The 13,400-nt window shown below is 38.9% G+C and overlaps 1 protein-coding gene across 1 annotated transcript in view; it reads right to left on the reverse strand.

Moving 5' to 3' along the window:
* The window catches only part of LOC127658300 (ceramide synthase 2-like), a 40,957-nt gene extending 28,163 nt beyond the window's left edge, over positions 1-12,794 (reverse strand). The window contains exons 1-3 of the mRNA XM_052147508.1: positions 12,416-12,794; positions 1,203-1,376; positions 155-272 (exon numbers count right to left, since the gene is read on the reverse strand). Of these exons, the coding sequence (XP_052003468.1) occupies positions 155-272; positions 1,203-1,375 (291 nt within the window). The 5' untranslated portion in view covers position 1,376; positions 12,416-12,794. The remainder of the gene's footprint in view (positions 1-154; positions 273-1,202; positions 1,377-12,415) is intronic.
* Positions 12,795-13,400: the final 606 nt, after the last annotated feature.

A 13,400-nucleotide genomic window follows, 5' to 3' on the forward strand; every position in this document is an offset into this window, starting at 1 on the left:
ACACACACACACACAGTATATATATATTATTTTGAGCTGCAGGTCTCTTGTGTAGTAATATTGATGATGTGTGATGAGTAAAGTGGTTGTTTAGTTGATTTAGTAATTTTGTAGTATTGTTTTGTATTGTGTAAAGTGTTTGCAGTTTATGTACCTGTGTGGGGTTTTTAGTTGTGTTGCAGTAGTAGGACTCCAGTGTTTGATTGTGAGCAACTTGCCGTCTGACAGTTTCTTTAATGCCCAGCAATGAGGCTAGTGGTGTAGCAACAACCCTAAACATATACACAGAGAGAATGAGAGAGTGTATAACATCACTTTCTGCAGATATGTCACATTTTTGGAATGAGCTGGTTTTGACCTCAAAATGTAAAACAGACATGCACACAACACATACGCACCTTGAACAAGCTGGCAGAACACCAGTAAATGTGTTTACATGCAGAGCGAAAGTTAAAATGTGTGCCAATAGGGTTTTGCTTGCCCCGTTGACCCCACCCTGATGCCCTAATTGATACACATGTATATCTGAGTATCCATGCACATTCTTAGTCTATGTAAAAATGTTTGTATTGTTTTAGCCCATTTATTGCACTTTCTTTCACAACGTGTTTTATTTATTTAAAAAGGGTATTTTGTTGTATTGCTTCTTTCCTGTTTTAATGTGTTTGCTCTATTGATTTTGGATGGATCCTGGATTCATTTATGATTAGGAACTTTAGATTGTGACTTAAACCCACTAAGCTGCCACACTGTCTACTTCCTTCATTGGCAGTTGACCTGTAAGGTCTGTTTCATGCACACTTTGTCTGTGGGGCATGAGAGGCGTTGCTGGTGTGCGTTTAGCTTTCACACTCACAGCAAAGAAATTAAGTGATTTCTGGGTTACTACATTTCAGTAGTTCCTTTATAACAGCTATCAATTAGAAAACAGTTAGAGGGAGTGGAAAATTGAGAACTATATCTGGATCTTCATGAAAGACATAAGGAGGAGGTTTAAATTTACATTTAAATGTTTGAAATTAACTGACAAGGAACAGAACCTAAAGCTCAAATAGTAAACAGCTTTATTAACTGTGTTCAGTCAGATTTACTGGATAGAAAGTACTGTTCGTGTCATGTACCTAGAAGACAGAAGGACATAAAGAGGAAGACATAAGAAGGGGGAAAATGAAGGTGTGATTTGGACCAAAGTTTGGACCCACCTCTCAAAGAGCAGTCGAATCATAAGAAACAAAAGGGCGATTGGCAGTGCCACCCACAAATCCCGAGCCTTTGCGTAGACGTGCCCATCTCGGTCTTCCAGGTCTGCCCATCCCAAACCTTCTGGGAACCAGAGATGCTCCTGCCAGAACAATCTGCTCAACCATCCCAACATACTGCCAAAACAAAGAGAGAGCGAGTTTAGAGTGCAAAAGATGAAGTGAAATCTAGAACATGAAAAAACATCTATTAATAATGGAATGATGCACAAACAAAATTATAAGGAACTTCAGGGGAGAACTACAGTAGATTTGATTTGCTAGGGTGTTCTGTGTGGCTACATACTGGCCCAAGTCAAAAGAGCTCACCTCCAAGTCTTTAAGACATTCTGGGCCTGTATTCACAATGTTTTGATCTTAGCACTAGGAGTTTTCTAGAGAGTTACTAGATAGGAATTGTTGCTTAAAACCTATTCACAAAACTGCTAAGAGCATGTTTTAGTAAGAAATTCTTAAGGTAAGAGTACGGCAGAGTTGACCTCGTTGCTATGGATGACTTCACATTTTATTAGCACGCACTTTTAAATCGCCCAAAGTGACTGGTAGACAGGGAAATGCAATTTATCAGCAAATTCCTCATAGACAGATAGCAGGATATATATAACAAATATAATATTTACAGACAGACAGACAGATAGAAACAAGCATGCGTCCCGACATCTGAATCAACTGTGAAGTGAGCGTGCATCCACAAGAAAACATACACTATGAATTGTCGGACGACATGCGGTCAGGAGAGGACACATGATAGATGATTCAGACATATGACAGAAAATCCCAATTCATCCACTCTACACAGTTTCATTTTGCCTGTGGAAAGAGAACGCGATTCAGATGATACCATTTTTTAAAGGTCATTGTCAATATTATAATGTTTAAAATATTAGAATGTAACATTATTAAAATACATTGACTCAGTTGTGATTGAAATGATACATTTTTAAAAGGTTTCTGTCATAATATTCTAAAACATTGTTTTTAATGTGGAATGACGACAGCAGGCATCCTCCTCAGGAGGACTTCTAAGGTGTCGTGAGTTTAGGAGCTTCATGAATTACTCTTAAATGATAATTTTACGAGTCAGATAATTTTAAATGATAAATCTCCACATTACTTTTAGCCTTAAGATTTTTTTGTGAATATGCATAAAACTTTTCAGAAATGCTCCTAAGAATAGTCTTAAGCTTTGACTTTAGTGTCAAGAAGGAGCTTTTATAAAGTTGCTAAAAGCAACTTTCAGCAAAGTGTAAGACTGAAACTTAAGTGTTGACTGAGGTGACATTTAAGTGTTGTGAAATAAGGACAACAGTGGTGTCTACTCAAAATGGCCGCCCTTAAACTTTTAATCAGCCAAAAGTGAGCCTGCAATGTCCCAGCTGGTATGACATCATTAAATCACCCATGATTTAATACAATTCTTATAAAACAATATTTTGACAATCGGTTATTTTCTGTTGATTAATTCTTTGGTTAATCAAATGAGAAAGCCAATTTTAATTTCCTGTATTGTAAAAATGTAATTCCAAAATGTCTTTAAGACAGTGAATGAGGGCAAGGCAAGTATGGCCAGTGTAGTTTTACAGCTCAAAGAGTGGTCCAGTAACATATTGTAAATGTGCCCTTTACAAAATCAACTCACTATCCTTAAAACAACCTGTTTGTCAGCCCAAGTCTAACTTGTTCCATAACTGAAAGTAAAAATGTGTTTTAGAGGTGACAATGCAAGAAAACTGCAAACATACTGGGGATACCAAAACAGCGTCACACAATATAGTTTTAATTAGTTCAGTTTAAAGGTCTTGCTGTGTTGTTTCAGTACTCGTGTGAATGTAAGCATTCCTTTTCACCACAGTCAGACACGCCTGTGATGTGTCAGCCGCTCCATTCACCTCACTACAGCCTGTATCCTCAACTCTCATTGGCTGCTCAGGTCACGTGACTCTACTCTGACCATTCTCTTCTGAACCTATCAATGCACTGTGTGTGTGTGTGTGTGTGTGTGTGTGTGTGTGTGTGTGTGTGTGTGTGTGTGTGTGTGTGTGGTAGGAAAGTGAGGAAGTGTGGTGAATATTTTGTGAGGAACATGGGTTTGTTGAGTGCTAGATACTCTGCAGAGTGACTGATTAAATGATACACTCTGTATGTACAGTAGTATTAAATGGCGACTCTATGGAAATTATTGTACTGTATATTTGACAGTTTATCAAAGAGTCTTGATAAATGTTAAGAAACAGGCACTGTTCAATACAGTTTATCTATAGAACACACAGACATGAATAAAAAGGTCTAATGCAACTCTCGTTTGACTCATCCCATATGTCTGACAAGGTTAAGATGTCTATTAACAACAGAATCAGTGGCAACAGAGACATGAAACCAAATCAGTTATTCATTCAACAAAGTCAAATACACTGGCCATCATGAATTGTATATTATAGTTAACTGTATTGTATAGTAATTTGCCTATCACAGTATTAAACCCTTTTTTTAAAAGTAATTTGTTTGCATTGGCTATCTTATTGAAATTGTTAATGATCTGTTAATGCTTCTTTCTATGTATTTTTCTGCTTATGTCTGTTTAATGTGACTTCTATTTGTGAAATGTATTTAGTGTTTCATTTAAAGGAATGTTTCGGGTTCAATAAAGGTTAAGCTCTGTGGACAGCATACTGTATGTGACATGCTGTTGATTACCTCAGAAAATACTTTCAACACGTCCTTCATTTTTTAAAAACAACGAAAAATGGGGCATCGCACTTCCAATGGAAGTCTATGGGGCAAGACATTTACTACTGCCCCATAGAGGATAAGGATAAATGTTAAAATACACAATGTTTCGAAAATATAGCCACATTTCAGCATAACAGGAGACTTGGAAGCATGAAGTGTTTTTGAATGCAAGGGCACATGTGAGCGCAATGGGGCACAAAAAGCAAGTTGTAAAGCGAGCTGTTTTTTAGCTGTAAAGGCTGTAATACAAAGAAGACAAATCAATATTTTATCAACTTTACTCACCAGCCCAACCCCTAAACCTAACCATCAGTGGAGCAAAATTGTATTCTTAGAGGGAAAATGGAACCACCAAATTATATTCATTACTGATTATGCAAACACGATTATTTCTTGGTTTCAACGCAGGATGAGAACCCGGATCTCCAATGCTTCTCATGCAACACACTTCTGGAGGAGAAGGTATATGTACAAGAGTAACTACTATTGCAAAGAGTATTTACGTAATCACTACCCTACCACATCGATACACTTTACACACAGTTGTTGATGTGGCAATCATACATCCTGTTGAATCACACTGAAAACCCAAATATGTTGACTTACTGAAATGAATGAGTAAACTCTAACAATAGCATCTCCAAAACTTGTGTAATTTAGTTCACTTAAAGGGATAGTTCACCCAAAAATGAAAATTCTCTCATCATTTACTCACTCTCATGCCATCCCAGATGAGTATGACTTTCATTCATCTACAGAACACAAATGAAGATTTTTAGAAGAATATCTCATCTCTGTATCACTTTCATATCACTTCTGAAAATGTGGAGTTATCTGGAGTAGGGAAGTGCGAGTCTGGTTGACTAGTTGACTACACAGTACACCTGCTATTAGTCGACACTGAAAACAATAATCGTTTACATGAATTTTTTTTCTTCATGTAAACAACTATTGTTTTCAGTGTCGAATAATAGCAGCTGTAAGGAACTGTTCAAATTACAGTCATTTTAATGTTACGTTTAAAACACTTTTTAAAATAACACATTCAATAATAATGTAATAAATAAATAAAAAATAATGCATTATTGTAAAGCAGTTCAATGAAAGGAGGAGGCGAGAACCGGCTTGTCAATATAAATAATATTTTAATGATAAACTTAAACAAAAGACAAAAACACATACATGACGGACATGTCTGTAAACGTTCTCTCTCTCATTGCACCAACGTCTGCAATCGGCCTTTATCCCTCTCGGAGGCTTAATTAGCCTGATAAGGCCCCGCCCCGTGACACATTCCTACCTCGTTCTCTAAGGCAGGGGAGCCCCCGGCATGATGTACACCCCCCCCCCCCCCCCGTGCCCTAAGCCCCGTCTGCCGGCACATCATCCCCGTCTACGGGCGGATCGGAGGCAGTCCTCCATCCCCTGGCAGACGGAACGGACCGCAGCGTTCTCGGGGAAAATAAGGGGTCTCCCCAGCCCCTGGCAGTGGTTCTCCCGCTCCTTGCGGTCAGCAGTGAGCCTCTCCCCGCTCGGCGGTCTCAGACCCCGCCGCATTTCAGCGGCCGGTAGGGGACTCCTCCACCCCTGGCAGCGGCCCTGACCGCTCCAGGTGGTCGGTTAGGAGCCCCTTCTCCCCTCGCGGTCGGCGGTCGTTCCTCCACTTCCAGGCGGCCGGGCTCCTCCGCAGCTGCTCCGTTGGGGTGGATGGTAGTGGCGAGAACTCTACTCCGGCATATCCCTCCTCCTTCCCGGATTTCGGCACCAGTGTAAAAGAGTTCAATGGAAAGGAGGAGGCGAGAACCGGCCTGGCGATATAAACAATATTTTAATGATTAACTTAAACAAAATACAAACACACACACGACGGACATGTCCATAAACGATCTCTCTCTCGTCGCACCACCGTCCGCAATCGGCCTTTATCCCTCTCGGAGGCTTAATTAGCCTGATAAGAGACTGGGTGTGTATAATCAAGACCCGGCCCCTCTCTCCGCCCTGTCACAATTATTTTTAAAAGTGTATCTGGAGCAGAAACAAAATCTTTTTATTTTACCTCAGATCTCGCATGCGTTTTCTTCGTGTCAGATCGTGGCGGGCTCAGAAATGACCACTTGAAAGATTAGCAAGGTGTGGGATTATTTTGACACTTTATGTAAGCTATGTCATGTCAAACAGGCATATAATAATTACACTGGAGCCATGCGTAACCATATTCAGCACAAACACGTAGAGACTAGCCGAAGCAAGCGAATGCCCATCGCATCATTCACGTCAACTCGCTGCCACTGTCATCCTATCCGCTCTGAAAAAATAACTGAGCTTATCTCAGAGATGACAGCAAGCAGTAATGGATGGATTTAAAGCTAACGCCATGACACAATTAATTGGTGCATGCACAAGCCCGGTGAGCCATTTTTACCATAGCACTGTGGCAAATGCTGCACTCAAGAAAATGCAAGAACAGCTAGCTATGCCCCAACACAAACTGCAGAAAACTCACTGGAATTCAGTCAGCGACATGTTTGCACGCCTACACGAACAGAGCTGGGCAATTGCTGCTGTATTATCTGACAGATCCATCAACAAACTTGGCCAGGACTTTGGAGTTGAGAACTAGATGACCATTGAAATCATGCTACCCTTAGTGTAGTCTCTCAAAAGTGCTACTACTGTATTACATAGTGAGGCATATGTATCATTTTCCATGGTTTATCCCGTTGAGTTTTGCACTCAACCCTTGACACAAGCATCTTTGATTTCAACAAGTAGACATACAACAGAATGTAAGAGACAATACTACTGTATCACAGCCTCCCTTCAAATGAAGATGATAACAGCGGTATTGTTAACAGAAGAAAATGGGCCTGAGCTCTTTCTTTGTGGATGACTACGGAGAGTCCATGCATGAAGATGAGCTGGAGCTGTACTGGAAGGAGCCGTCTATCCCATTAAGCGAAGACCCACTTCAGTGGTGGTGCGGGATGGCCAGGCGCTTTCCTAAGCTCTATCGGCTTGCTAGACGTTATCTCTCCATGCCTGCGACTTCAGTTTCAGCGGAGCGGGTTTATTCAAGTGCAGGGATTATTGTTAATCGCATCAGGTCCCGTCTTTCATTCTGAACAGAATAGCGGCATTAATTATGGGATTTGACTGTTTGATTCATAGATAAAGAATTTCAAATGGATCATATATACACACACACAAAGACTGTCTTCTCTGGGTTTCTTACTTTTAGACTAGTCGACTAGTCGGTTACAAAACTTCTGTTTAAACGACAGTCAAAATAGTCATAGTGCACATCCATAGTCTGGAGTACTTTCATGTTTTCTTTATGTGATTTTTGGATCTACAAAGGTCTGCTCAACATTCACTTTCATCATAAGGAACTACAAAGATGAGATATTCTTCTAAAAATCTTCATTTGTGTGTAGTCATACACATCTGGGATGCCAGGAGGGTGAGTAAATGATGAGAGAATTTTAATGTTTGGGTGAACTATCACTATACAGTGTATTTTTAAGATTTATACATTGATATTTATGTCATGACCTCAAAACTTGACATTTCAAGTAATGTCCAGTAATGACAACATTAGGATTTACAGTGCACAGCAGGTTCAACAACTCAAGTGATGGATGACTGCAGGTTTATCAGCAGCACAAGAGTTTTTGCTTAGTAATGGTGAGTCTTTCATGATGGTCAATAACTGACCAAAGAACTGAAGATGAGTAAACTAATCAAATGTTCAGCCTGGTCAATGTTTGCAAAGAGAAGTTATATAGGAGGACTCAGATGTGTATCATTGGTCCTGTGTAAACTTGTTTGTTGTATGTATGTAGAAATTAGATTGAGGTTAAGCTGAAGGGGTATTAAAAGTTGATTTGGAAAACAAAAACATTTGTTTAGGCAGCACTGGTGTGTCTATATGTCCAATGGATATCTTTCCTACAGCGTCAATTAACTAAATCTGTGGTTTATAATTCCCCTTTAGGCTGTTTTTGTTCCAGTCGTGGAGTAAAAAAACTAAAACAAACCAAATTTGACAACTACACAAGTACACTTGAGCCAAGTAGGTACAAGATATGCTCTATTAACAGCATCTGTAACATTAGCATAGACAGTAATTTTCACTCAAAATTCAGGTTTACATTAATGGACTTTCAATGGAAGTCTATGTGCAAGACAATCCTAAAACTACAAGCAGAAATATGTAGCTTGTGAAATACATTGAATATGAAAAGAATATTCCAAGTTCAATACAAGTTAAGTTCAGCGCATTTGTGGCATAATGTTGATTACCACTAAAAATTATTTCAACTTAAAATTGGATTAGGCTAACTTTACACAGAAAAGCTTAGTAAAATATTTAATCACACTAAAATGTGTTACATGTTACATGCATATTGTTTATGTCTTGTGGCTTTACTATTGAAACTGTGAGTATTTTAATGTTTACGGATTGGCCCCATTGACCTCCATTGTAAGTTCCTCACTGTAACCGTAGAAATAAATTTTTCATTGTATCTGTCATGTTCTCTGTTGTCTTTTGTTTTTGTGCTGTTATTTTGAAGTTTAGTCTAGTTCCTGTTTCCTGTTTGGTTTTTGTAGTCCTTTGTAGTTTCATTTTATGATTGGTTTTCCCCTGATTAGTTCTCCTTCCCTGATTATTTCCCCAGGTGTTCCTTATTCCCTTGTTTGTTCCTTTTTGTATATAAGCCCTTTTAGTTTCTTTGTTTCCTTGTTAGTTCTTGCATGTTTTTGATGCTCTGTGGCAGGTCTCCCCTGTTTGCTTGTTTCTGAATTTTCTGTCATGTTCTCTGTTGTCTTTTGTTTTCTTCTGTGACGAAGCAGGCGGAGAATGAGGATCTAGACGCAGCAGTTTATTCAAAAACATAAACAGAAAGAAAAACTCAGAGGGGGGGGTTGCTGTCCTTTTCTGCATTTCGCTGCCCCCTTCCGCATATCGCAGCACCGATTTGTGGCGCATTCTGCATAATGCGGTGGCCCATGCGGTCCCATTTCATAGCCAGCCCACTGGGAAAAGTCCCGGTTCTCCCAATGGCCAGTCCGCGCCTCCTTCTGAAACATTTATTGCATGAGAGCTGCAGGCAATCCACAAATAGGTGGACTCTACCCATCATCAACTCAATCAGATAATGGCCACATTACTCAGACCAATCGTAACACATTCTATATTCAACCAATCATGCTTTGTATTACTATCAGGGTGGGACCAGAGTCACAGAGCTCTCGTGAGCATGGAATCAAGCACATACAGCTCCAAGGCTGCAAACTCTTACGAAACAGATGCCATCAGAGGAATACTGTAACTTAAGGTTCATGTCATTTTCTCTCAGTTTTAAACATGTGTAGTGTCTTGTTAAATGTAGACAGCTGAAAATTGCCCAATTGTAGAGTGTCCTAATCATTATCTTTATAGCTAGCCTGGCTGACTGTATGAGTCTGCTCGTTTAATTCTGACCAAGTTTCTTTGCTGAAACTCCGTGCTAATGGAAATGTACGTATGTGTCGTCAAAACCTATACTGTTAATGTTACATGGAAGATCTAAAAAGACACACAACTAGACACAATGATCAGTAGTACAGATAGTGCCTATAAAACATGAATCATATCAGATGATCTCAGGGGCATAAACCATATATTAATACCCTATATTACACAGTGTACAAGATTTGCTATGGCATTCATATGGTTTCACATTATGTTAATGTATTTAAAAAATATATTTATTGAAGTAATATTTCAAAGATTTATTTATTAATAATAACCATAACGTGACAATGAAGATTTTCATGTACAAAAAAATCGAGCAAAATTCCAGCACTCCAGTTGTAATGTTCAATTCCAGTGATTGTGTGGGTAAATACATGTACTCAAAATTATAGTTACATTGTAGTTACATGCATGACATTAGCAACCAAAAAATTGCTTTAGTGTAAAAATGCTCTTTAAAACCTAATAACCTCAAATTTTTAAACTCAATAAAAGATTTGTCAACTAAATGACAAAAAATATTTTGTCCAATGAGATGAGTCATTACTTGTTCCAAACCCAAATGACTGACTTTCTTCAGTGGGAGGAACTCATAAGGAGAAATCAGGAGTTATGATGGGGACTGACAGCCTCGCTTTCATTTCAGCCTCATTAGCAGCATCTACATTTTACAATATATTCTCATATTCCACAGAAGAATCTAAATAGTACAGGTTTTAAAAAGACACGAGTGTGAGTAAATGACAGAATTTTCATTTTTAAGTAAGTCAACCCAAAGACAATGTTACGGTTTATTTAAATTTTGTATTGCATTTTCATTTCAAAACATGACCTTGTAACTCAAAAGAAAAGTGACATAACAAAGAATAAAGAATTTAATATTACACATTTTAAAAGTTTTGGAGAAGGTGAGTCAAATGCTTAAAGTTGATGGGCAGTACACAGGGGAAACATCTGAAAAAGATGGCTGTAATGTAGTTCAATGGAAAGGAGTAGGCGAGAACCGGCTTGTCAATATAAATTATATTTTAATAATAAACTGAAACAAAAGACACAAACACACACATGACGGTCATGTCTGTAAACTATCTCTCTCTCCGCACAATCCTCCGCAGTCGGCCTTTATCCCTCTCGGAGGCTTGATTTGCCTGATAAGGGACCGGGTGTGTATAATCCCGAACCGGCCCCGCCCTGCGCCCTGCCACAATGGCACTAACCAATGAGTCATTTATCACTGTCAGAACATGATGCTGTATTTTATGAAGGCAATGTAATAGTATAATAGGAATGTAATAGTGTAATAGTACCTCCTAAAACATTCACAAAAAAGTGCTCAAATGCAAAATTCTAATAAATATTACCTTACAACTGCTTTTATTAAATGCATTTTAACATAATGTGAAACCAAATTATTAGCGTAGCAAATCTTGTACACTGTGTAATATAGGGTATTAATATATGGTTTATGCCCCTGAGATCATCTAATATGATTCATGTTTTATAGGCACTATCTGTACTACTGATCATTGTGTCTAGTTGTGTGTCTTTTTACATCTTCCATGTAACATTAACAGTAAATGTTTTGACGACACATTTCAGTCAAGAAACTTGGTTAAAATTAAAATAGCATACTCATACATTCAGCCAGGTTAGCTATAAAAATAATGATCAGGACACTCTACAATTGGGCAATTTTCAGCTGTCGACATTTAACAAGACACTACACATGTTTATAATGAAAGAACATTATACGAACCTTAAGTCACAGTATTCCTCTGATGGCATCTGTTTCTTTAAAAGTTTCTGCATTGGAGCTCATCTGTAAGTGCTTGAGTCCATGCTCATTAGAGCTCTGTGACTCTGGTCCAGCCCTGATAGTCAAGCAAGCATGATTGTTTGAAGATGGAATGTGCTACGATTGGTCCGAGTAATGTGGCCATTATCTGACTGCCAAATGGGTGGACTCCACCTGTTTGTGGATTGCCTGCAGCTCTTGTGCAATAAATGTTTCAGAAGCCACAAATGCACAGTAAGTGATCCACAAATGAATGCTGGACAGAGTTGTCTTTGTGAGTTAAAACATCTATTTGTAAATATTTTTTTATTTGCAAATCTAATTTGATTTATTTGTGAATTCACTTTATTTTTGTGAGAATCCTAACATACATTTGTAAATCTCATTAAAAAAAAAAATGTTAATTAGAAACAATTGTAACCCCATACACGTGTCTCATGTGGACACTCTCACAAGTACTGAGGTCTCATTTTAGTCTTTAAAGTTTATTTATCATGGGAATGTTTTAATTACAGTTCAATACAAGAATCAGTCTGGCTTGTGTTTGCCCGATAAAGTAAAAGGAGCAACATGTTATTAGGTGGCCTGTGATCTTAGGTAAATGTTTCATAGCAGATGGACAAAAAGTGATGACGAAAGGACAACAGATGGACTCTTGAACTGTGGTCCATCAAACTATCCAAGTCAATGGACATCATCCATGAACACACATGCACATGTTTACCTGGCTTTATGGGGAATCCCATTGACTTCTATTGTTCTTAAATCAAACTTAGTTATTAAATGAACTATACCCAAATGCTAGCTATACCCTTAAGCAATGCAATTCGCTGTAATTACTTCCTTATTGAAATGTAGCTTACTTCTAGAGATGTTTATGTTTATCTGGCACATTTACCGTTGCAGGCAGGCCTAAATAGGAACTTTACATTGATTTGTATCATTCTTAAATGAAACATGTATAAATAACCTTTCCCTTTGATCAGGTACCTAGACTTTTTTTCTTCCATATTGAGCTAACTTCTAAAGACATTGTTTTACAATATTGTGTTCAAAATAAATTATGTCTAGCTTTGCAACAGCGCTGAGCGCGCGAGAGATAACGGTACCCACTTGAGTCACGAGTCTGTGCTGACGCTCGACAGAACCGCCGGAGCGTGATGATGGATGTCCGCCACGTGTGTGAACGCTGCTCCGGGACGCCCGCTGACTTTAAAGTGCTCTGTTAGTGGATTTACGGTCCAGTCCGCCTGTTTACCACCCGCATCTCCCCTCACAGCCCTCAAATATGTGTTCTGGTCGGTAAAAACAGTGTAACGGAAATGGTGTCCGCACATACGCAACAGCTGTGAGTTATCTGCCGACCTTCTCTTGAGTTTTAATAGTATTTCCTGATTTCGGGAAATAAGCCGTGTATTACAATGTTTCCACCTCCATATCCTCGGTTTCTTCCGCTCTTTCGGTGATGATGAATGTACCGTAGTGGACAGAGAAAGAGATAGAGAGAGAGGAATAACGGAACGGGAGGGACTTAAATATTATGACGCTCACGCACATGAGAGAGAGAGAGAGAGAGAGAGAGATAGTTCCCCTGACACACTGCAACATGAAGCCCTTAAAACACGAGCCGAAGCCTAAAACCAGTCCCCTTTGTCAGCTGGCTCTGAAACTCACAAACCCACTAACAACTAACAAACACCAGTTTCAGACCAGCACTGCTGAACAAAACCAAATCACAATAAACCAAATCATTAAAGAAAATAAAAATTCATATTTGGACCATTGGGAAAATGAAAGTAAAAACCAAAGCATATTGGAATGTTATCAGGCCCTAAACAGAAAGTATAATCTGGCAGAACATCTGCACACTGTAAGCGATCCAGAACAGAGACGGATCCTCACCAAATACAGACTCAGTGATCACAGTCTGAACATGGAAAAGGCCGACACAGACAAACATGGCTTCCAAAGGAAGAACGAGTCTGTGCTCACTGTGACAAACTTTCTCCTTCACTGTGAGAAATGTACAGAGGAAGTACTTGGACAAACTCTCAAACCTCATGCCACAGTTTTCCAGTTCAGCAGAAACAGATCAGAT

This window comes from Xyrauchen texanus, chromosome 17 (assembly GCF_025860055.1).
Source record: "Xyrauchen texanus isolate HMW12.3.18 chromosome 17, RBS_HiC_50CHRs, whole genome shotgun sequence".
In the NCBI taxonomy this organism is placed as follows: Eukaryota; Metazoa; Chordata; class Actinopteri; order Cypriniformes; family Catostomidae; genus Xyrauchen; species Xyrauchen texanus.